Raw genomic sequence first — 23123 nt, forward strand, 5'->3', positions numbered from 1 at the left:
TCACTGTAAACCAGCAAGGGAGAACTTGGTCTTCTGCAGAACTGCTGAGCCACTCCTCATATCCCGCAGTTACTACAGCATGTATTGAAAGGAACTCAAAGGAAGACTGATATGCCCTAAAGGATTGAAGGGGTCTCATGCTGAATCATCATGAACTTCTGTATTGTATAGTATTTTCTAATGGAGTAAAATGTCATGGAACATTTGATATTGACATGTATAAGTATTTTTAAAAGTATGTGTGTAATATGGGTTCATAATAGTTGAATGGTTATATTTAATACTATTTTTATTCTCCAGTTTTTATCTATTTTGTAAGGTACACCTGGTTTCAGGACAAGTAGTATTTGTTTCTTATTATGTGCATTATGTTCCTAACTGTTATAAAACAAATGTGGCAAGCCAAATCATGTTCCTATTTTTCTCGAGTAATTAAATCGGTTCTCTTCCTAGAGAGGGGAAAATTAAGACATAATAAAAAAATAGAGTGGAGAAAGTTTTTCACTATCAAATACTTAATACAAAAATGGGATAAAACACTCAGTTACAAAACAGAAATACTAATCTTTGAATTTCATACCAGATATTGTTGGAGCTATATTTACAGGACAAAGTTTAGCAAGTGACTTATTAATAATTATTCCTACTTAAATCCCCAGTGAATTTAATTCCTTGTGGTTTTGCTATCATGGGCTTCGCTGGTAGCTCACATGGTAAAGCGTCTGCCTACAATGCATGACACCCGGGTTTGATCCCTGGTGAAGATCTCCTGGAGAAGGAAATGGCAACTCACTCCAGTATTCTTGCCTGGAGATTCTCATGGATGGAGGAGCCTGGTGGGCTACAGTCCGTGGGTTGCAAAGAGTCAGACACGACTGAGCAACTTCACTTTGGCTATCATAACAACTCATATTTAAAAACACATTGTTTAAATATGTATCATCTTTAAAAGGGGGCACATAACTAATAATCTATGGTACTTTGGCAGAAATATAGATTTTTGAAAATTCGATGTTTTCAGAGGGCAGTTTGTATTGTAGTTACAGACTTGACATGAAATTTTCATTCAGAGAAATAATATTTGCACTTGATGCAATCTTAGAAGTATAATCTAACTTTTTCCTTTTATTTACAAGGAAACAAGATATATATATATAGCTATATATATATATGTAGCTTACCTATGTTCATGTAGCAAGCAATTATGAAAACTTGATTCTGTGACCTAATCACCAAAACTAACAGCTCCTGTTTTCTAATGTAACATAGTAGAACTCTGGTATAGTACAACTTGTTATATGAATTTACCACTGGGAAAATATTCAATATGATCCCTAGCAAATAATGTAGTGGTGAAGTGCATGGTTTCAGTCCAAGCTCTGTTACTTCCTGTGTGTCCTTGAGCAGGCTCATCAGCATATCAGTTTTCTCTTTTGAGAAAAGTCCCTACCTTAAAAGGTTGTTAGGATGATTATATTAGTTAATATATTACTATTACTGAGCTTGGAACAGTACTTGACAGACTGTATATACACCGTCAGTGTTAACTGTTTCCATCATCATCATCATACTGTCATTGTCCTCACCCTGTAGTGCCCTGCAGTAGCCCATAGCACAGGTTAGAACATTATCCTAAGGATGGGATGTGGGTTTTTCTTTATCACAAGTGATATAGAAATTTCCCAGGCCCATGTTTTACTGACCCCTGGCCAGTGGTAGAGAATATGCACAAAAAGTTATATCACAGTGCTTAACCCTGTTCACACTGACTCGGCTCATTGAGTGCAGACGCTTTAGACCTCCACTCAATTCTGTGTGCTTATGAAAAGTCATAGCTTTCCAGTCTTCCCACTAAAGGAGCAATAGTGGTAACAGTGCAGTAGGGAATTCTCTGCTCCCCCACTCCTTTGACCATGGAGGGTGACTTTACCTCTATGCTTTACTTCTCTTATCTATAAAATGGGATAAAAGTCTCTGTCGTTCAGAGATGAAAGTTTCTGATATGAAGACTGCTGCTGCTGCTGCTGCTAAGTCGCTTCAGTCGTGTCCGACTCTGTGTGACCCCATAGACGGCAGCCCACCAGGCTCCCCCGTCCCTGGGATTCTCCAGGCAAGAACACTGGAGTGGGCTGCCATTTCCTTCTCCAGTGCATGAAAGTGAAAGGTGAAAGTGAAGTCGCTCAGTTGTGTCCAACTCTTAGCGACCCCATGGACTGCAGAGTCGGACACGACTGAAGTGACTTAGCTGACTTAGCAGGTTTTAAATGTTGCTTTTCCAGTCACCTTTTGCCCCTTACTGGTTAAATGGAATCATTTATCTTTAACGATGTTTTGGAAGGGCAGTTATAAGCCTGGGTTTGCTTGAAACAATCCTGACTTAACGCCTCTTGTCCAGGCATACTTAGAAATTGTGTTCCCTTTCACTCCTGCAGATGTCTCAGGTTGGCTGTAAATTATATGCTCACCCTAAGTATAGTTTACTGGCCAGATTTACTTTACAGATTATCTCCATGCCTTAGTAACTACTATTTTAAGCTTAAGGTTTGGATGGTTTGTGGAGTTTTTCAAATCACTTTCATATTTTTATTGTTTTTGTCCTTTCTTACCTTTAGTCTGTATTATAGTTGTTTAAGTTGTTAAGTAGGCAGTAGAAAAAAATTAATTGAATGTGAGGATAGGAACTACCAATAAACTTTATTAGCAGTCATATAATTTTTCATATCAGAGTCCTTATATTCAAGGCTGTCAGAAGTATTTTATTTGTTTAGACAACTAATGACTGTGATACTGATTACAAGCAGTAAAATACTGGTCTGTGTGTACTACTTTCATCATGGTTGACTGTCAAAGGGAGTTGATATTGCCCAAAGCAAGTAAAATTACAGTTACAGAATTAGAAATTAGATATTGCTAAGAGGAATCTCTTTAATTACCTGTACTATTCAGAAGTTCAAGTTAAGAACTTTATAAACTTTTAAAATCTGTCTCTGTGCTCTTTTATGTTAATTATTTAACTCAGTACATTCTTTATGGTTTTCTTTTTTAGCAGGTAGAATGAAATCTGCCTTCTAATATTAAGAAGCTTCTAAGTCCTGTAGCAGTAATCTATTTTGTAATAGTATGCTCGTTGATGAATTGCTGTGATAATGTTAGTAAGGGGAAAAGATCATGTATTTGAACTTTTTCTGCTGACAAATTATAGGAGACATTGGTAGTTCTTCTTTACATTGAAAAAATATGACTTTTGCAAATACATGTATTGTAGAAAGGGGATTATTACTTATTTAGTACTTATCTGATATTTCAGTCCCTGATATATAGTAAGGGCTCAGGAAAATTTGGTGTTGCTGTTTAGCTGACCTGGACAGATTTTATGTTTTTCTTATTTTTGAAGTAGTCTGTAAAATAATGTGTGCTATTTGTCACCAATGAATATATGTTTTCTTAAAATTTTCTCTAAGGACATAACTGTTGAGGAAAGACTCAGAGAACTCATCCTTAACTGAGATGAAAAAGTGGTTGAAATGTGAAATGAAAGTTATGAATGAGGGTATGAGTGAAAGGAAGAAAAGAATCAAGAGAATGCCTGTTTATTTACCTAAATGTTAGGATAAAATCATAGCAGGAGAAAGCAAGAAGCTGTGTGGTCTTGAACTATAGGCTTGTAATCTAAAATCATTTGAGATGTATAAATAAAGCAAAAAGTGTTAAAGGTTTTAGGTAAGAAAGTAATATAGTAAAAGTGAGATTAGATATTTGCCCCAGTAAGACAACTAAGTATCTTGAAAGGGTTGGTAAGATTGCATTTCACTTTAGACCTAAGTTTGGTAGGGAATTGGCGGTTGAGTTGGTCACAGAGTGACAGCTAGAGTCATTTAGAAACACATACATGCTTCATAAGTCTAGTGACGGGTGGGTTTCCCATATTGTTGGACTATGCTAAGTATTTAAATTGTTCTTGTAACAAAGGAAAATACTAGAGATTGATGTGTCTACCTTTCTTGTAAACAGGCAAAACATACTCTGTTGACAGAAGTATTTGAAAGATATTGTCATGTTGGAATGATTGGGCTTTGACTTGTGCCCATATCTTCTTTGCCATTGACTTTTTTTTCCTTAACCTTTCTACTTGCCACAGTGTACTGCAGCAAAGATGATATGCAAACATGCATGGATCATGTGTAATTCAAACTACATTGAACAAAGCAAGCATGTTTATTATTAGAAAATGTTTAATTTTTAAAGAAAAGGTAAAAATGATCTTTCCTAGTAAGAAAAATTTAATTCAAATGAAGACTAACAGAATGAATTCGATAAGTCAGGAGGATGTGAGCACCATGGGAGAGCAGTTCCCTTCAGCACTGTCTGCTGCTGCTGCTGCTAAGTCGCCTCAGTCGTGTCCGACTCTCTGCAACCCCATAGACAGCAGCCCACCAGGCTCCCCCGTCCCTGGGATTCTCCAGGAAAGAACACTGGAGCGGGTTGCCATTTCCTTCTCCAATGCATGAAAGTGAAAAGTGAAAGTGAAATCGCTCAGTCATGTCCAACTCTTCGCGACCCCATGGACTGCAGCCTACCAGGCTCCTCCACCCATGGGATTTTCCAGGCAAGAGTGCTGGAGTGGGGTGCCATTGCCTTCTCTCAGCACTGTCTACTCTGGCAAAATACAGTGCCGTATCTTTCAGTGGGTTCCAGTTGTGACTAAGTCATGGTCTCTGCCCTCAAGGAGTTTAATGGAGGGAGGAAGTGTCAATAATGTTAACCTAATTACACAGATAAGTCATTCAAGTGGTATAATAGAAGCTGGAATGCTAGTACAAAGAAAGCACTAGTTTTCTTGTTTATGGTTTAGAAAGGATAGAAAATATTATAGGAAGGAGGTTCTTACTTTGGGTTGTGAAGGAAGGGTATAATTTTAACAGGCAGACATAGGTTAGAGAGTGATCTGGTGAGAGAGAGAAGCAAAAGTATGAAGATAGGTGAGCCCAGTGTAGGCTGACCAAAGTAGAAATGGGAGGACAGTTGGGGACTACTTTACAGAGAATCTTAAGAGCTAGACTTAAATGAGTTTGTTCTTTACATATAATATACATTATTTGGAGCTGTACTTTAAGATTTTTAATCCTGTAGTCTGTGTAGAAGTGGAAAGACACTGCAGCAAAATTGATTCAAAAATATTTCATTCATTCATTCATTCATGTATCCATCCAAAAAACATATATTGGTACTGTGCATCAGGAGTTGGTCTAAGTGCTAGAAATAGAAGAGATCTTCCTTGTTTGTTGGAGACTGACTTGTCTGGAAGATGTTGGCAATAAATAAGTGAACAGTAGGGTATTCGTGGTAAACCCTGAAATTGCACTTTGAGACCTGAATGACCCAGGAAGTAGCCAAGCAAAGATCTGAGGGGCAGACAAACTGAGGATGCGGCAAGTGCAAAGTCCTTGAAGCGGGAGCAGTCTTGACTTATTGAAGGAAAGGAGGAAGGGTGTTTTAGAATTCTTGTATGTTATACTGTGGGTGTGTGTAAGGACTGGACCTGACACACACAGGTCAGGGAAGGATGAGATCGTTCATTTCCCTTGGTTACTCTTCACTTGTCTCAGTCGTTTGAGTCTCTTATTAGATAATGAAATATTATATTAAGCCATTGTATTCATTAATAACCTGAGAATAATTTGGAGGGGCTTCAGAATCTCACTGTAGTATTTCTAGAGCTAAAACACTCAAGGACCATTAGTAGGATTATAATATGTAATAACATCTGTATATATGATTATCTTTCATGAAACTCCTCACGTTTTTCCATCTTGCTTGCTAGAGGATCTGAAGGAACATTACTGCAGTTTTTGCCATTTATTTTATGCCATTTTTCTAGTAGTAACTGTAGAATACTCTCTGAGACATTGTGTGTAGTAGGTAGTCCAGGTGTTTTAGTTGATCTGCATATTTTTAAAAAATTATCTGAATCCACATTAGCATTTAAAAGTGAGAACAGTATCATGGAATATTCTAGTCTTTTAGCTTTAGAAAAATCTGAGGATTGCATCATTTGACAGATGTTCTTCTATAGCAACAGTTAGCTAGAGCTGAATAGCAGCTGCTCCTGTCACACCTGCTCATCTTAGCTCACTGCTGCTGCTGCTGCTGCTAAGTCGCTTCAGTCGTGTCCAACTCTGTGTGACCCCATAGACAGCAGCCCACTAGGCTCCTCTGTCCCTGGGATTCTCCAGGCAAGAATACTGGAGTGTGTTGCCATTTCCTTCTCCAGTGCATGAAAGTGATAAGTGAAAGTGAAGTCGCTCAGTTGTGCCCGACTCTTGGCAACCCCATGGACTGGAGCCTACTAGGCTCCTCCGTCCATGGGATTTTCCAGGCAAGAGTACTGGAGTGGGGTGCCATTGCCTTCTTCATCTTAGCTCACTACATCCCCGCATTTGGCCAGCTTCACTAATTTATGGTATACTTGCTTGCACCTGTAGACATGTTTTCAGTGGCTGCTCTAGGGCAGGGAGTGTATAGCATTGACATCAGAGCAATCACTACCATATAGAGAGTGTGCTCTCTAATAGCATTTCTCAAAGTTTGGTGTTAGAGCCCTGGTCTGTGAGGTTAAAATATGTTTTCATAATAATAGTGTTATTCCTCCCTGCTGCCCCCCTTTTTTTTCTTTTGCTGTGCTGATGTTTTCATTCATAATGCAGAAGTTGTCAATATAACTGACTCATTGGAAAAGACCCTGATGTTGGGAAAGATTGAGGGCAAGAGGAGAAGGGGGCAACAGAGGATGAGATGATTGGATCGCATCACTGACTCAGTGGCATGAGTTTGAGCAAGCTCCAGGAGATAGTGAAGTACAGGGAAGCCTGGTATGCTGCAGTTCATGGGGTCGCAGTTGGGCATGACTTAGCAACTGTAATAGTATTGTATTCTTTATTGACATACAGGCAAAACACCAGTTTCACTTTAAAATGTTCTGTATGTAGAAAAAAATAATTTAAAAAGTCTTCATCCTTTAGTATGTATCTTTTTAGTATCTTATGTGATGCAGTGGAAAGTATGCATAAACCACATTTGCTGGATACTGAAAAGTGATGACTGTCTTGAGAAGTACTTACTTTAATGTTTGAGTTGTGGCCTATCCTGACCTTTTTTTCTTTTTTGTTTTTATGGAGCATCGTTTTTCTTGAAGAAACAGCTTACTTGGGTATTGGGCAAAGATTTTCTTGAAAATGAAGAAAGTATGATTGTCACTTAAGGGAAACAGCTGTTACTATTTGTTACTAATGATATAAAATTCAAACTTTGTGCAGAAATTAGGATATTGGAATTTACCTGCAATCATGTGTTTGACCGCTTCGCAGTGTTTAATGACCTTTCTTATGAGACCAATGGTGATATTAACAAATGTAATTTTTTAATATTTTGTAAATATGTCAACATTTGGAAGATCTGCATGACTTGATGAACCAATAGGTTACATATGGGGCGATATGGGATGCAATAGACCAGATACACCAGTGGATTTTTAACGTAAGAGTATGCAGAAAACTTTATTAATGTGGCTTTGGATTCTGTATTGCGGCTAACCTTTAAGCAACTACCACTTGTAGAGTTTTGGTGTAGTATCAAAAAATATCAGGTTTATCTGAAAAGACTATGTAAATTGTCCTCTTTTCCAACACATATCTGTGTGAAGTTGGAATGTTACTGCTTTCAACAAAGCAACATATTGCAGTAAATCAGATATAGAAACAGACATTAATGTTGTTGTAAGCTTGACATTAAGGAAATTTGTATATATATTTATAAAACATTGTACTCTTCTCATTTTTTTTTAATTTGGGGGAAAAGTTATTTTCATAAAATTTTAAGTTACATGATGGAAAATTATTATTCTTGTATTATTCTTGTGTTTACATAAATTATTCTTGTGTTTACAGAAATTAATAAGTATGAGTTTTATTATTCTTGTGTTTACAGAAATTCATAGGTATGTATTTTTTAATTTTCCGATTTAAGTTCTAACATGGTAAATATCAATAAATAACAACCCACAAAAACAAAAGCTTTGAGTAAGTCCTCCATAACTTCTTAAAGCATGTATAAGGGATCCTTATACCAGAAGAGTTTGAAAATCACTGTTCTGGGTGGAGTCTTATAGCATTGATTCCCAAAGTGTGTTAATAATAGAGTATCTGATTATGGACCACTAGTTCGGAAACATTTTAATAGATCCTAAACCAAAAGGAGGTTTGTTCCTAGGCTGTAGGATTTTTTTAGTGCCTCTTATGGGCTTAAAATGCATTGGGAAGTCTCCAAGGAGACTGTAATACATCAATTTATTCAGCTGAAGAGCCTTTAACTTGACTGGTGTTCTTTTGGAATACATTTGGAACTGCTGCCCCATAAACATGCCATTGTTAAGAGTTCTGTTTAACTATGCCTCAGAGGCACCTGGGAACGGAAACCCTTTGGGCTCAGACTAATCTGGATTTGAATCCTGACTGCCACTTACTTGCCTCAGTTTCCTTTCCTGTGAACTGGGGATAATGGTGGCCAACATTAGAGGATTGTTCTGAGTATTAAGTGGGACAGCAAGTAAACAGTCTTCCTGATAATAAGTACTCAGTATAATTATTCCCTATTTTCCACTAATTTGTAGTAAACCTGAGTCTCCATTACAAGTATTCCCATGTCAGTAAAGCTAATGAGTCACAGAGAGGTGTGGAGACAAGTCTAGCAAGTTAGTGGAACAATAAAAGTTAGACTGACTTGGTAGCAGGTGTGTGTATGGGTAGACCAAACTGTTGGGCTTTTAAGCCAACAAAAACAGCTTGTCCGCTGACCCAGCCCAATTTAAACTAAAGAATGTTTATAAAAACGAAAGCAATAGAATCACCTTCTTAATTTTAACTTGATGACTTTAAAGGGAGGATCTTCTTTCTATTGTATTTTATGATATTAAACATTCATAAGATTTCATTTTGGAGAGAATTTTAACAGTATTCTCAGTGATTATGTATTGATTCTCAGTATTATGTATAGTTTCAATATATTTCTTATTCCATTTTTTTTGCATTTTTCTATTTATAATTCAGCTCATGTATTCAAGCTGAAATTCTCAAATAACTTCCATTTATCTCTATTGTTAGCATTCCCTGTACCCAATGTTAGGAGCATAGGATTAAAAAGCCTTCCTAATTAATTTAAACTACTCTTTCACTGTCACTGTGTACTAGGCATTCTGGACTTTTAGGACTTACTGGGGGCACTTGCTCTGAGGTAGCCAGCATTATTCCAGGAAAAGGACAGTGGACAGCAAGTCTTGATAGAAGATTAAAAGCATGACTTTGAATTATAGCTCCTGCCCTCTTTTGAGTTGGCTGGCCTTAGTTAGCCAGTCTGATTCTTTTTCTTCTTCTGTAAAATGGCAATAATACTAATTCTACTCCATTATTTTCCGAATTAGATGGGAACACGTTGAGTATTTAGCACTGTGCTTAGCATTGTTTGTGCTCAATAATGTTAGCCCCACCACCACCTCCATGCTTTGTATATCGGAAGTAAAAAATGATGTTTGTGTCCTTTTTGCTCATTGGAGAGCTCTTCGAGTTACTATTAAAGAACTGTGTATTCTTGTTTTCTACAGTATTAAAAGGTTGGTTCCATTTCTAAACAATGGCATTCAAAGTAGAAAGGCAGCAACTGGAACGACCACTGATGGAGCAGAAACGATAGCTTGGCAAAAAGGCAAAAGTCATAAATCACTAAAAAGAACAGAACAAAACAAAAACTGTAATAGTGTTATCCTATTAGGTGAAGGAAAAAAACCTCTGCTTTTCTTAAGGGTCCTGAATACATGCATATGTTATCTTCTTTGAGTGTTATAATTTTGTGCTTTACATCTAATCTGTGATCCATTTTGAGTTAATTTTTGTAGAGGGTCTAGGTGTACTTTTTTTTGGCATATATCCTGCTTTCTGTTCTCTTAGCTTCCTGGTTCAGCGGTTCCATTTCTGGCATTAATTTGGGGGAAACTTATTATTGTTTCAAATATTTCTTCTGTTTTATTTCTCTTTATTCACCTTATTACACATACGTCATATCTTTTGTTGTCCTACAGTTTTCAAATATTCTGTTTTTTCCTGTTTGCTTTTCAGTTTTAGGGGTCCTGTTGAGATATCCTTAAGCTCGGATTGATGATTATTTCCTCAGCCATGTCCACTTTGCTAATAATCCCATCAGAGACAATCTTTATTTCTTCCATAGTGTTTTAAATATCCAGCTTTTTTTTCCCCTTTAGGATTTCCATCTCTCTGCTTATATTGTCTGTCTGTTCTTGGATGGTGTCTACTTGATCCATTAGAACTGTTCACATATTAATCATAGTTTTAAGTTCCTGGCCTATAATTCCAACATCTCTGCCGTATCTGAGTCTGATTCTAATGCTTGCTTTGTTCCTTCAAAGTGTGATTTTTTTTTTTTTTTTTTGCTTTTTAGTATGTCTCGTATTTTTTTTTCTGAATAGCATGACATGAAGTGTTGGGTTAATGGCCTACCATAAATACTTCTTTAGTAATGTGGTGGTGAGGTGTGGGAGGAAGCAAAGCATTCTGTAGTCTTATGATTCTGTCTCAGTCTTTCAGTGAACCTGTGAACTTCATAATTGCTTCTCAGTCCCACCCGTATTCCCTCCTCCCTTCTTCGGTGGGACAGGATGGATAGAATGGCATTTCCCTTCTCCCAGGCCACAGGCTCTGATAAATACTGGGCAGGTTGGGCTCTGGTTAAATAGTTTCTCCTGAGGACAGGCCTTGTTAAGAGCAGAATGCTTTGGTGGATTTCAGGATGGTTCCTTCCCCCCTCCGCCTCCTAAAAGCACTAGGTTTTTCTCCCACATTCACTATGAGAACCTGGTGGAGGTTTCTCCTGGAGGTAAAGCCCCTGTATGACTAGGTCCCCCTGTAGTTTTCTCTCTCAGATTGGTGTGCACTGAGCCTACAGAAGTTCATCAAGGACAGTTCAGTCTTCCCTTCCTTGGCACTGGTTTTAGAGAAGTTGATGTTGATGTTTCTCTTCTAGTAAGTTGTGATTCTCTGTATTTGCTCCCTCTTGGTCTCCAGTTTGGGTAGCAGCAGTTTTTCTCTATGATCTCTGTTCTCCTACATATCCAAAAAGAGTTCTTGACTTTTTTGGTTTGTTCAGGTAGACCAAAACCCAGAAGCTGGTGTCTTTTCCCTTCACCTTCTCTTATCCTTCCCTCTCTTAACTTGTTAGCTCTACTTTTACACACTTGATATTGAGAACATTAATTAAGTTTAATGTTTTGACTTTAGATTGACTTAAGAATCTAAAAATTCAATGTAAAAAGGTCTTTACAATATGATACAAATATTTTTACTTCCGTTCCAGGCGTTGTACTGTGATTACATTCCTTTACTTTCTCAACTGCCTTTCTGTTTTTTTCTTGCACTGTTGCTTTCATATCCATTCTTTATTTTTTCTGAAATGTTCCTCTTAGAGCATTCTGTCAATTTACTCTGTCTGAACTGGCTACAGCTTAGGCCAGTTGCATAGCTGTTCTCCGTTGCAATGTTATTTCTCTGTTTTCTTGGTGTGTATCTACTTTTTTTGTGTATGCCCAGTCTCCAGATTTTGCTAAATAACACCATTTTCCCAAGAAGGAGTTCGTAGGAGATAAACTTATTAAAATTTCTTCATCTATGAAAGTATCTGTTTTTGTTATCATCTTGATACTGGATACAGAATTGTAGGTTGAAAATGCTTTTTCTTAGAACTTTGAGAATGTTGCTCTATTGCTTTCTGGTTTTCAGTATTACCAATGAAAAGTCTGATGCTAGTCCAGTTAATATTTTTTTCTGAAGCAGTCTTCCTTATCTCCCTGCCCTATGCCTGTTTTGGCTGCTCTTATGATCTTTGTTTTATCTTTGCTATTCTGAAGTTACACAGTAATCATGTGTATAGGAATTCTTGAACTCATTATGTTGAGCACTGAGTAGACTCCTGCAATCTGAAAACCTCTGTCCTTTAACTTTGGGGTAAATCTCTTGTTCTTTCATTATCACTTTTCTCCTTCCTCTGCATTGTTTGTAGATATCATTTTAATAAAAATTTGGCCCAGCTAGATTAATCTTCTTTGTTTCTTTTCTCTCATATTTTCTAATTCGCCTTTCCCTTTCCTGCTTCTGGAGAAAAAAATATTTTTTTTAATCGTCTCATATTTTTACTAAACTTTGTATACAATTGGCCATTGAACAACATGGGTTTGAACTGTGCAAGTCTAGTAATGTGCAGATTTTTTTCCAACAAGTGTACAGTTGGTTCTTGGTATGTGTGGGTTCTGCATCATCAGGGACTAGAAGTATCCTTGCATTTTGGTATCCTGACAGGTCCTAGAACTAGTCCCCTGTGGGTACCAAGGGACCAGCTGTATTTCAGTACCTCTTATTCTCTGATTTTTCCTTTTTCATAGTATCATTGCTGTCCTGTTCTTGTTTTGGAGGTGAGGCAGTATTATCTTAAATCTCCCAGAAGATACACTCTAGAATATTTTTAAGTGACCTTTCTTCCTTGAATTATGTCTTTCAGAGTTTTATTTTCCCCGTTTGTAACTTTGGCAATTCTCTTCCATTTTGTAGGCTTTCTTCAGTTGCTTGTTGATCTTAGAGTCAGTAGAAAAACTGAGCACTGTATAATGGGAAATAACACCTCAGAAGGCTGCCTCACTTTAGGAGGAGTGGGTCAGATGTTCTTTTTAATTGGGTTGCTAAATGCTAGAAACAGAAGCTTTTCTCTAGGGCAACAACTCCTGTCTATGTCAGCAGTCCTAGTACTTCCTTAATATTTGCTTTTGTTAGTTTTTCTTTCCTTTGTTTTTACTTGGAGGGTAAAGTCTAGTTGCTAATATTCTATGAGCAGCTGTAGGGATAGGAAACTTCATTTGTTCCAGTCTCACTCTGTCATAACTAGCGTTTCTAGATGAGTCCCTGCATTTTTCAGGCCAAAATGATTCTTCTCCATGGATATTCTTGGCACTGACTTCTTCTATCCTACTTCATTAGGTATGGCACTTGCTTTTCTTAAATTTATTCATTTATTTTTGGCTGTGCTGGGTCTTCGTTGTTGTGCAGGCTTTTCTCTAGTTGCGGCTAGCGGGGCGCTACTCTGGTGTGTGGGCTTCTCACAGCAGTGGCTTGTCTTGTTGTAGAGCTCGGGGCCTAGAATGTGTGGGCTTCAGAAGCTGCAGCACGTGAGCTCAGTAGTTGCATTTCCCGGGCTCTAGAGCACAGGCTCAGTGGTTGTGGCACGTGGGCTCAGCTGCTCTGTGGCATGTGGGATCTTCCTGGACCAGAGATTGAACTTGTGTCTCCTGCACTGGCAGGCAGATACTTTACCACTGAGCCACGAGGGAAGCCCCATCTGCTTTCTAATTGCTATATTTTACTTAAATTTTCTGTCAGTTCTTTGTTCCCCTTTTCCTCTTGTTTATTTTTATGAATTCCCTTACTTAAAAAAGATACCTGAAAGGAAAGGAGATAAATTTCTGTGTTTGGTGTATTGTCTTAAGCCACAAGTTCAAAATACTTGTGAAGGCATGAGGGCACCCTGTATTTTAGAATTTAAAGACTATTCTTCAGAAATTATAATAAAACCCAATTTGGTGCTTATAGGCGTTAGCTCTCAGCTCTCAGGAAAATGTGGTTTTCAAGAATGATTTAGTCTTTGACATCCCTGACTAAATTAAGTACATTACAATCAGGATAGTAAGTAAAAAGTGATTATAATGATATTCGTGGACCAGACCTTGTTGTTAGTGCCATATGAGACAGTATATTCTTTTCCCCAGTTTACATATGAGGAATCTGAGGCACATTAAAATTATGTAACTTCCTCAAATACTGTATGAATGATATAGAATGATTGCCTAACTGCAGTAATCTCTGTACATATTAAAGCAAACTACAATCTACTTTATCTTTTCCTGGGAAAAAAACCCAGGCAGCCAGGATTCTGTGCCCTTGAGTAAGATGTTACAGTTACTCAGAGTTACAGTATTTGACTGTGTTACATTTTAAAGCATATTCTATTTCTGCAGATTTGTTCTACAGTTGTACAAGTGTACAAAGATAGATATATGCACATGAATGTTTATGGCATTATTTGTAATATAAAGCTGGAAAAACATAAATGTTCATCAGTAAGGGGCTGGTTAATTTGCAATAGGAATATCCATGCAATGGAATGCTGTGTTAAAAAAAAAAAAATGAAAGAGAACTATTTATGCTGATATAAAAAGATCTTTGAATAGTATTATGTAGAAAAAAATCATATATAGTATGACCCTACATGGGTAAAAAGTGTATGTGAAGTATGTGTGCTCTTATGTTTGTAAATGTGTAGAGAAAATTGGAAGAACATAAAAAAATTGTTACTTTTGATGAGGATCATAAGAACTTTTAATTCTGTATTGTACGTATATCTTATTTCTTTTACCATGAGCATATAAATTTTGTAATGTTAATAAAATAAAGGTTAATCGTTTTCAGTAGCTGTCTGTAGTATACCAGCAATCACTCGCTGGCCCTGGGTTTCCTAAATGAGTTAGAATCTAAAGGGAAGGGTGTGGGACTCTGTATCTTAGGGACTTTAAGTGGTTTTCATGATCAGATAGCTGTGTGAGCTTTTGCACAAATATGCATGATTTCGAATAAGGGAAAATTACCATAAAGAGGCAATTAAAAAAGTGAGACTCCTTTGAATAATGTTGAACTAATAATAACTTTCTAAAACTGGAGGTGATAAATTATTTTCTTGGAAATTATCAAATATTTTAGAGATAGAAAACCTAGTTTATTCCCAATAACATGGAAGAAAATGAGTTGTATATTAGAGATGCCCACTCTGTGTCATTGGTGAACTGTCTTCTAAATCTTTAAGGATTATGTAATTCCTAATCTATTTAAAGTATTTTAGAGCAGGAAAAAAGTAAAGCTTGCTAGTTGTGCTAACAAAGCCAACTGATATCAATTCCATACCTTTCAGATATAATATTTTTTTAACACTTAGTCATTTTAAGATTGTAGTTAAAATTTTATATAAATCTTATTTGAAAATGTAATGCACATGACTAAATGAAAGTCATTTTAGGGATCGAAGGGGTTTGATGTTAGGAACTCTAGTACTAGAACTATTAATATTAATAAGGCCAAAGAGAAAAATTAACCATCTTTTCACTTTCTGCTCCAAAATGGACATAATAAAACTAACATCTCTGTGGTTTTTTAAAATATAAGGCCCCAAACAAAACTATTAGAATAGTAGAACTAGCTAAATAGTTTCTTAACAAAGGTATTGCACAGTATTAGCCAACAGTGCCCTTAATGATAAAACAGTGAAGTGGTCTTGTTAAAGTTAGAAATCAGACTGTACATGAAAATTGCTGTCCCAGTTAAAATCTCCATTTATTTTGATAAGTAATTTTAAAGATTATTTGAAAGATTAAGTAACATGAGAATAGCAAAGGAAATTCTAAACAAGAACAAAAAGCAAAGGCTGGGCTAACCTTACTCCAGGTATTTAAATATTATAAAGCTAAAGTAATTTTAAAAGAAGGTTAAGCAGCTATATCCCAATTTAAAATTGTTTTAAAAAATAAAGTAGAGATGACAAAAAAAGAATGTTACAGATTCAGGAATAGTTATGTAGAGCTGTGTAACACAGGAGGTCAAAAATAAATACATCTAAGTACGTGAGTGGCTTTTCAAGTTGCTGGAGAAAAAGATGAAATGACAGATGATGAGAAACATTCTCATACTGACTGTGAGAGAATAAGTTTCAGCAACCTTTTGGAAAGGCAATTGGCGATAGGTTATGCATTTTAAAATATACTGATAGTTCGGTCCAGCAGGTCTCCTTCTAGGAATTTATTCCAAATATTTCTCTAGAGACAGATTTTGTCTAATTCACAGATTGTGATAGTAATTTAGACTTCTTGGTAATTTCAATCCTGATAGGCTTCTTTAGACTGTTTTTTCAGGTATTATTTTTGTAAATTTATGTCATAACGTGTTTCTTCCTCTCCAGTGTTCACACAGCGACACACATGCCTGACTTGGGCCACAGGATGAGTCTCGCAAGGGATGCCGGCGGGAGGAGCTGTAGAGGAATAATCGCGTTTATTGCCTCTGATTCTTTTATCTGCTCTTTTCAAAACATCTTTCTTGAGGCGGCAGCTTGGCATACAGACTTTTAAAATTTTGTTATGTCTACTACAGTAGAAGCATAGTATTTCTCCTTGCTCTTCTACCCCATCCCACTCCCCACTTCAGCCTTACATCCTGGGAAGAACTTTGGATTTGGAATCAAAAGATCTGATTTCTAGTGTCTCTTCTGCTGAACTAGCTCTGAGACTTAAGAGAAGCAAAAGTACCCTTCTAAACGTACTTTCTTTAAAGCCAAATATCTTAACCTGTTTTGTACTTCTCTTTCTACTTAAATTCCTCCTGTTTATTCCTTAACCCATTGCTAACTGGATTTTATCCTACCTCATCCCTATAACTGTTCAAGTAACAAAACATAATTGTAAAACATAGATTATATTCTGCACCCCCCCATTTTGGGGGATTCTACTGTTTCTCCTTTTTAGAAATTATTATCAATTTTCTGATTAAATAATATTATATATTTTTGGAGTACATACAGCCTCATGTATATAAATATAGAAATATCCCTTAATCTCAGCACCCAGAAATATATGCTGGCATATTCACTACCATTTTTATGTATATATTATAATAGAATTGGGTTATGCTTATGTATATGCTGCTTTGTGTTCTCCTTTTTGCTTTTATAACATTAATCCTATAAGTGAATTTTAAAGGCTACATATTTTTCTCATATGGCTATTCCATAATTAATTTTATCTATTCTTGTGAGTTTAGGTGGCTTCTCATAACACCTTGTATGTAAATCTGTGTGTGCAATGATTGTTTCCGTTAAAGCTTGCTCGCACCTCCCAAAGCCTTGTCCCACCTTTGGTTTCCCACTTTCTGCAGGTATTTTTTCCCACTTTCTCTTTCATAAGCTCCTTTTTATACCTGCCTGTTAGGTTTCCTTTTGTCACTCTGGGCTTTCTGGAAGTCTCATTTATTGGTCCCCCAGCTTCAGTCATGACCTCCTGTCTGCTTGCCAGGATGGAGCATATCTCCTCAATGTACTCCCTTCTGAACTCTACCTCTTTGTTCTGTTACCAGGGTATCTTCCCCCTGAAAATCTCACAGGCACCTGAAACGGATGTAGCAGGGATAAACAAACTACACGTGATCTCCTTTTAGGTCTTCCCTTTATCTAACTCTTACCTGGTGTATTTTAGATGCTTTGGGTTATAAATAAAAGTATTTGAGATGTATAATGATCCCCGAGGGGGTTCCCAGGGGGCACAATAACCATAACACAATGCCTTCATACGCTGCCTGGCTGTGTGCTCTTCCATTCTTAACTCTCACCCTCCTTTTCCCCGTAGTTCTCTTAATGTAAACCTGCCTCTTTATCCTCTTTGCCCTTTTAAATTTACACAGAAGTGATGCCCCTTAGTGGCAGAAACAGGAACTTCCTCCCATGATGATCAGTCATAGCAAAAATGTCTTCTTTCCTAGTGCAAGTAAACAAATGGTTATTGTTATTGTGATATATTGCTGAACCATTGATAGGTACTTCTTTGCAATTCAACTAAATACTTTACTTCTGACTTAGTATTACAACATCTCAGGTACCTTAATCTTCCTTTGAATGTGTTGGGAAAAAGAAAATAGACTTAATTATAGACTAAATATGCTCTCTTTGTACAAGAATTTGGATTTTTGAGAAGCTGAGATAAGGTTACTTAGTGCTTGTTTTAGGGTGACTTTGTGATGTCTGTATAATAGATATTAATACACCTTTTGGGATTATAATTTAATTTTGTAACCTAAAATTCTCTTTTCCCCAATAGCTCAGTAGTAAAGATTCTGCCTTCCAGTGCAGGAAACATAGGTTTGATACCTGGGTTGGGAAGATTCCCCTGGAGAAGGATATGGCAACCCTCTCCAGTATTCTTGCCTGAAAAATCCCATGGACAGAGGTTCCCTGTGGGCTACAGTCCAAAGAGTCCCACACGACTGAGTGGCTGAGCACAGTTTGATACTTGCAGTAGCCAGTCAAGAAATATTTGTTGAATGACTAGAACAATCCTTAAAAGACTTCATGCTTTTTTAAAAAAAAAGGCAAACAAAAATTATTGTTTTAAAGAAAAGTAGTATAACCACATTAAATATAATCTGGAAAGTAAAGAGAAATAACCCATATTCGCAATCTTACCTAGCAAACTTGCTGGTAGAATCTTTATATATCTGGTTGTTTTAAAGTTTGTGTTTATGTGGTCAAAATTATGGATCATGCCCTTTCCTACTTAGTATGTCATTTTATGATTTACCTTAAATGACTGGGTAATAATCTGTTAGTTGCAGAAACTTTTGACCCTATTGTATGCACAGTGTTTATGAAGAAGAATAGATGGTACATTTGTTTCTAAAAGTTCCAGTTATTCTAATAAAATATAATTGTTTATCACATGAATTTTACTAAGTAGGAGAATGATAACCTATTGTAAGGTCAGTGCCTTTTTATTTTCAAATATTTAAAACTGAAACTTGAAGAGTTGGTCGTCAGTTGAGAGTAATATGCCATATGTCAGCTATGTATTTTGGAAAAGTTAGAGAGGTCGGATAGCTGCTTATGTGGAGAATTATTGTCAAAATTCTTGATATTAGCATTTTTTTCTTTTATAGATTATGGAGCTTTGTGGTGCAACAAGACTTGGTTATTTTGGAAGAAGTCAGTTCTATATTGCTTTGAAACTTGTAGCTGTTGCCCAGTCTGGCTTCCCTTTAAGAGTGGAAAGTATAAATACAGGTAACTATGGAATATATTAGTAACTGAAATGAAAATGAACTTCTAATCAAAAGTGAAATAAGGTCGGTAGAACTGTGGAGTCTTTCTGATGTTTCAGTGGCATTTGTGACCTTGAGTTAAAGTATCGTGACTTTATTCTTGCCATGCTTTTTTCATTTGTTAATATTAGAAAAATATGTCTACCTTAACTCGGTTACGGCATTTATGTACTTCACACATATTTTATGGTAATATAAAAACTGAAAATGGCAACTTTAATTTACTAAAAATTGCTTAGAATTTAGATGAATAATTTTATCAAGGTAGCTGATGAATTATAGTGACTATCTCATATATGCCCTCCTTATATTCTTTTCTACTAAGTATAAAACAACGTTATGCTTAGTGTTTTCCTGTTTGGAAAAGCTATGAAAGTTCCATTTGAAATTTAGAAAGTATTAGTTAACCAAAATTTTGATTGGTAGAGACAGTGTTAAAATATTGGCAGGCTAAAACCCAAATGCAAGCATCTGCCCACCCTACAATGTCACCTAGGATAACGTGGTTTTCTATTATTTGAAGGCTCATTGATGCCTAAGTAGTTGAAAATTCTTAATTTCTTAAGAATTAAATCCTTAAGAATTTTTTCTTCATTCTTAAAATGCAGAGTTCTTTGGTTTTCATAGGGAATGGGGTGGGAAGAGAAAACTTGAGGTTTTCTGTAATGTTAGAATTTTTATAAAATAGTTTTAAGTAGGTCCTCTGTTTAATAGTCATCCCGAAGTTTTCAGTGTGGAGCTCTCATTTCATTATTCTAGAATTGAGAGTTTACATTCTTTTTAGGTAATTTTTATTTCCTTTATATAAATACTGCATAAACATTACTATTTTCCCTCCCTAATGCAGAGATTCTAAAGAGAAATGCAGGTAATCATGGTGCAGGAAAGTACACTTTCTTCTAAAGACGCTGCTGCTGCTGTATTGTTCTAGTCGAAAAATGTGCAGAGACATTCTCAGCCTTTTATCCTTTTCTCTATTTAAAAGTGAATGTAGAATATTTGCATTAGGAGTGTCATAGCTGGACTAAAGTGGGAGGTACAACTAACGCCTTGTACTGTGTCCTTGGCAGGTGGACAGTAAGATGTTTTCATGAATTTCTTCAATGAAAATGTCTAGATTAATCTAGTTTCAAACTTAGTGCATAGTCTTGTTTTGTTTAGAGCTCTAACATCTTCCTTTAGGGAACCAGTGTGAGTAGAAACAGTCTAGGCTTCACGGTCAGACTGACCTGGCTGCAGATCCTAACAGTCGGTTGCTGTCAGTAACCTTGGCATCTTAGAGTCTCACTTTTTTATCTGTAAAATGGGGATTTTTATAAGGTTTATATGGTTATGAGATAAATGTAAAGTACAAACAAAGGCCTGGCATGCACTGAACATTTCATTCAGCTTAACCCCTTAGAGTGACAGAGTGCTGTTACTACTGCCTTCTAGATCAGAGTTTCCCTAAACAGTCTAAGGGAGATGATCTGAATTTTGTGGTGATAAACATTTTGTGTCTGTTGTTTCTTAGTTTTTGCAAAAATTCTTTCTAATAACAAATTCATTTCAGATTTTTAATGTGTATACCCTATTTCATTTTGAAGTAATAATTATTTTTGTGGTTAACAGTAAAGGACCTTCCTCTGCCAAGATTTGTTGCTTCAAAGAATGAACAGGAATCTCGTCATCCAACCTCATATTCTTCAGATTCTGAAAATCAAGGGTCTTACTCTGGTGTAATCCCCCCACCACCTGGCAGGGGACAAGTGAAAAAAGGGTCCACAAGCCATGATACTGTCCAGCCTCGTGCATCTGTAGATCAGCAGGTAATCATGTACATGCTGTCAGCTGATGTACTGTGGGAATGCTTACACTAAAACATTTATTGACTGCCTGAGTAATTGTTACCTTAAAATTTAAATTTTCAAATAATGATGTTCTTTCTAGGAACCTGTGTCCCCAGTAGTCTCGCCACAGCAGTCTCCACCGGCTTCTCCACACACATGGAGGAAGCACAACCGCCATCCCAGTGGAGGAAACAGCGAGAGGCCTCTTGCAGGACCTGGGCCGTTCTGGTCTCCCTTTGGTGAAGCACAATCAGGTATTTAGAAAATTTTTAAAAGTAACATTTATTAAGGGTTGTAGATGGAAGGAAACTTGAGAATGTTCCTTTAAGAGTTGCCTCAAAGTCAGCTTTTAATTTATAAGTTAAGTTCAGTCGCTCAGTCATGTCTGACTCTTTGCAACCCCATGGACTGTAGCACGCCAGGCCTCCCTGTCCACCACCAACTCCTGGAGTTTACTCAGACTCATTAAGTGTCTTAAATAGAAGCAAAAGCCAACTGTGAAAGTTTCTAAGTAAATTGAGTATAATTGCATTTACTTATATCTATGATGCTTAGACAAAAGTTTATAGGTATCAGATTCTATCTGAAGGGTAAAATGTAAGAGATATATTATATCGGAGATGTATTCCCAGATGTATATATTATATTAGTGAAGGGAAGTATAGTTTGTTATAAAAATGATTCTGCTGCTGTATTGCTTATTATAGCAGTAAACTGGTTATTATGCCAAATGAGGTCTAATTTTAAATTGGCAGATAAGATTCCATTTTGGAAGTTGTTAATATTTCCTCAGAGTTAGCTTTTTAAAAGAAAACTTGTTCATATGTGTGGTGATTTGTTATCATTAAAAACCTGGTAACTTTATTTTTTCTTCCAAAAGTGAGTCAGCATGTTCACCCATTCCGTTTTTAGGCTCTTCTGCTGGTGATGCAGTGTGGTCAGGACATTCTCCACCTCCACCTCAAGAAAATTGGGTCAGTTTTGCTGATACTCCACCAACCAGTACTCTTTTAACCATGCATCCTGCTTCTGTCCAGGTGTGACATTTTATTGGTATTGCATTTTTATTTGCTTCATTAAGAGTATTGCTGCTGTCATTGTTTTTATATTTTGCTGTTGCACATTTTATAAATGCAAGTTCACTCTTTTATTAAAACAAAAAAGAACTTTGTGCCTTTTCTTCAAGTCTGTTTTCATTGGAACGTTTTATTGAAAGTTTTGGCTGATTTTCTTGCTAATCCCATAGTGAAGTTTTGAAAGGTTTCTGCATCTAGGAATGTATTTGCTTGGCTTTCTTAGCACCTTTTACATAGCTTTCTGTTGCTTACATATTGCTATCATTCTACACATTTATGTAATCTTTGTGCAAAAATGTCTAATAACGTATGTAACACATATGTGGTTTGCTGATGAGTTAAGGCTTATTTTTAAACATCCACAAAAAGTAAGTTTTACTTTCAAAGATAAGTAACTTAATGATCTTGGTCCATATAGTCATATAGATAGATACTGTACTGAGGAAAAAATGTTTCATTACAGGACCAGACAACAGTACGAACTGTAGCCTCAGCTACAACTGCCAATGAAATTCGTAGGCAATCCAGTAGTTATGACGATCCTTGGAAAATAACAGATGAACAAAGACAGTATTATGTAAATCAATTTAAAACCATTCAGCCTGATCTAAATGGATTTATTCCAGGTGAGTTGTTAAAAACAGAAGTTCTTCTAAATGGGATAGGACGGTCTCAGTTTCATAATCTCAAAGACATGGTTTCATTCGTCAGTGATGATAAAGGATAAATTAATTCTCAAATTGTCTAAAAAGTTTATAGTCACTGGAAACCAAAAATATGACATGTGCACATGTTAAGGTTACCTTTTTCTCAGTGGCAGAAGTCTTAAGACTCTTACCTCACATTTTATTCTTGGAGCTGTAAGTTCAGAATAACACTAAACAACACTGTTTTAATATTTCAGGATCTGCAGCTAAAGAGTTTTTTACAAAATCAAAACTTCCTATTCTTGAACTTTCTCATATTTGGTAAGTGTGGTATATCATTAGTTGGGTAATGTGGGTTGTTTCAAACGAGTTTACAGCAGGTAGATTTTTGAACTTAAACTATTAGAGTAACCTTTTCAAGAATGTTCTCAAAGAACTCAGTATTGCCTCATAATATCCAGCTTCTCTCTCACTCTTTAGAAAGGAACTAAGTGATTACTCTACAGTAGTTCTTTAAAGTGTGCTAAAAGTTTTTAAGCTCTAACAGCTGTTTTGTTGAAA

General features: G+C 36.4%; 1 protein-coding gene across 10 annotated transcripts in view; it reads left to right on the forward strand.

Moving 5' to 3' along the window:
• Positions 1-23123, forward strand: part of REPS1 (RALBP1 associated Eps domain containing 1) — a 90318-nt gene that overhangs the window by 22345 nt on the left and 44850 nt on the right. For 9 of the 10 annotated variants that reach the window (XM_044924170.2, XM_006074662.4, XM_025295012.3 and 6 more), the window contains exons 2-7: positions 18849-18972; positions 20622-20818; positions 20940-21093; positions 21752-21876; positions 22379-22541; positions 22820-22883. In XM_044924170.2, coding sequence (XP_044780105.2) covers positions 18849-18972; positions 20622-20818; positions 20940-21093; positions 21752-21876; positions 22379-22541; positions 22820-22883 — 827 coding nt within the window. The remainder of the gene's footprint in view (positions 1-18848; positions 18973-20621; positions 20819-20939; positions 21094-21751; positions 21877-22378; positions 22542-22819; positions 22884-23123) is intronic. The other variant, XM_006074665.4, reaches the window with a different exon arrangement.

The sequence above is a fragment of the Bubalus bubalis genome, chromosome 10 (assembly GCF_019923935.1).
Source record: "Bubalus bubalis isolate 160015118507 breed Murrah chromosome 10, NDDB_SH_1, whole genome shotgun sequence".
Taxonomy (NCBI): domain Eukaryota; kingdom Metazoa; phylum Chordata; class Mammalia; order Artiodactyla; family Bovidae; genus Bubalus; species Bubalus bubalis.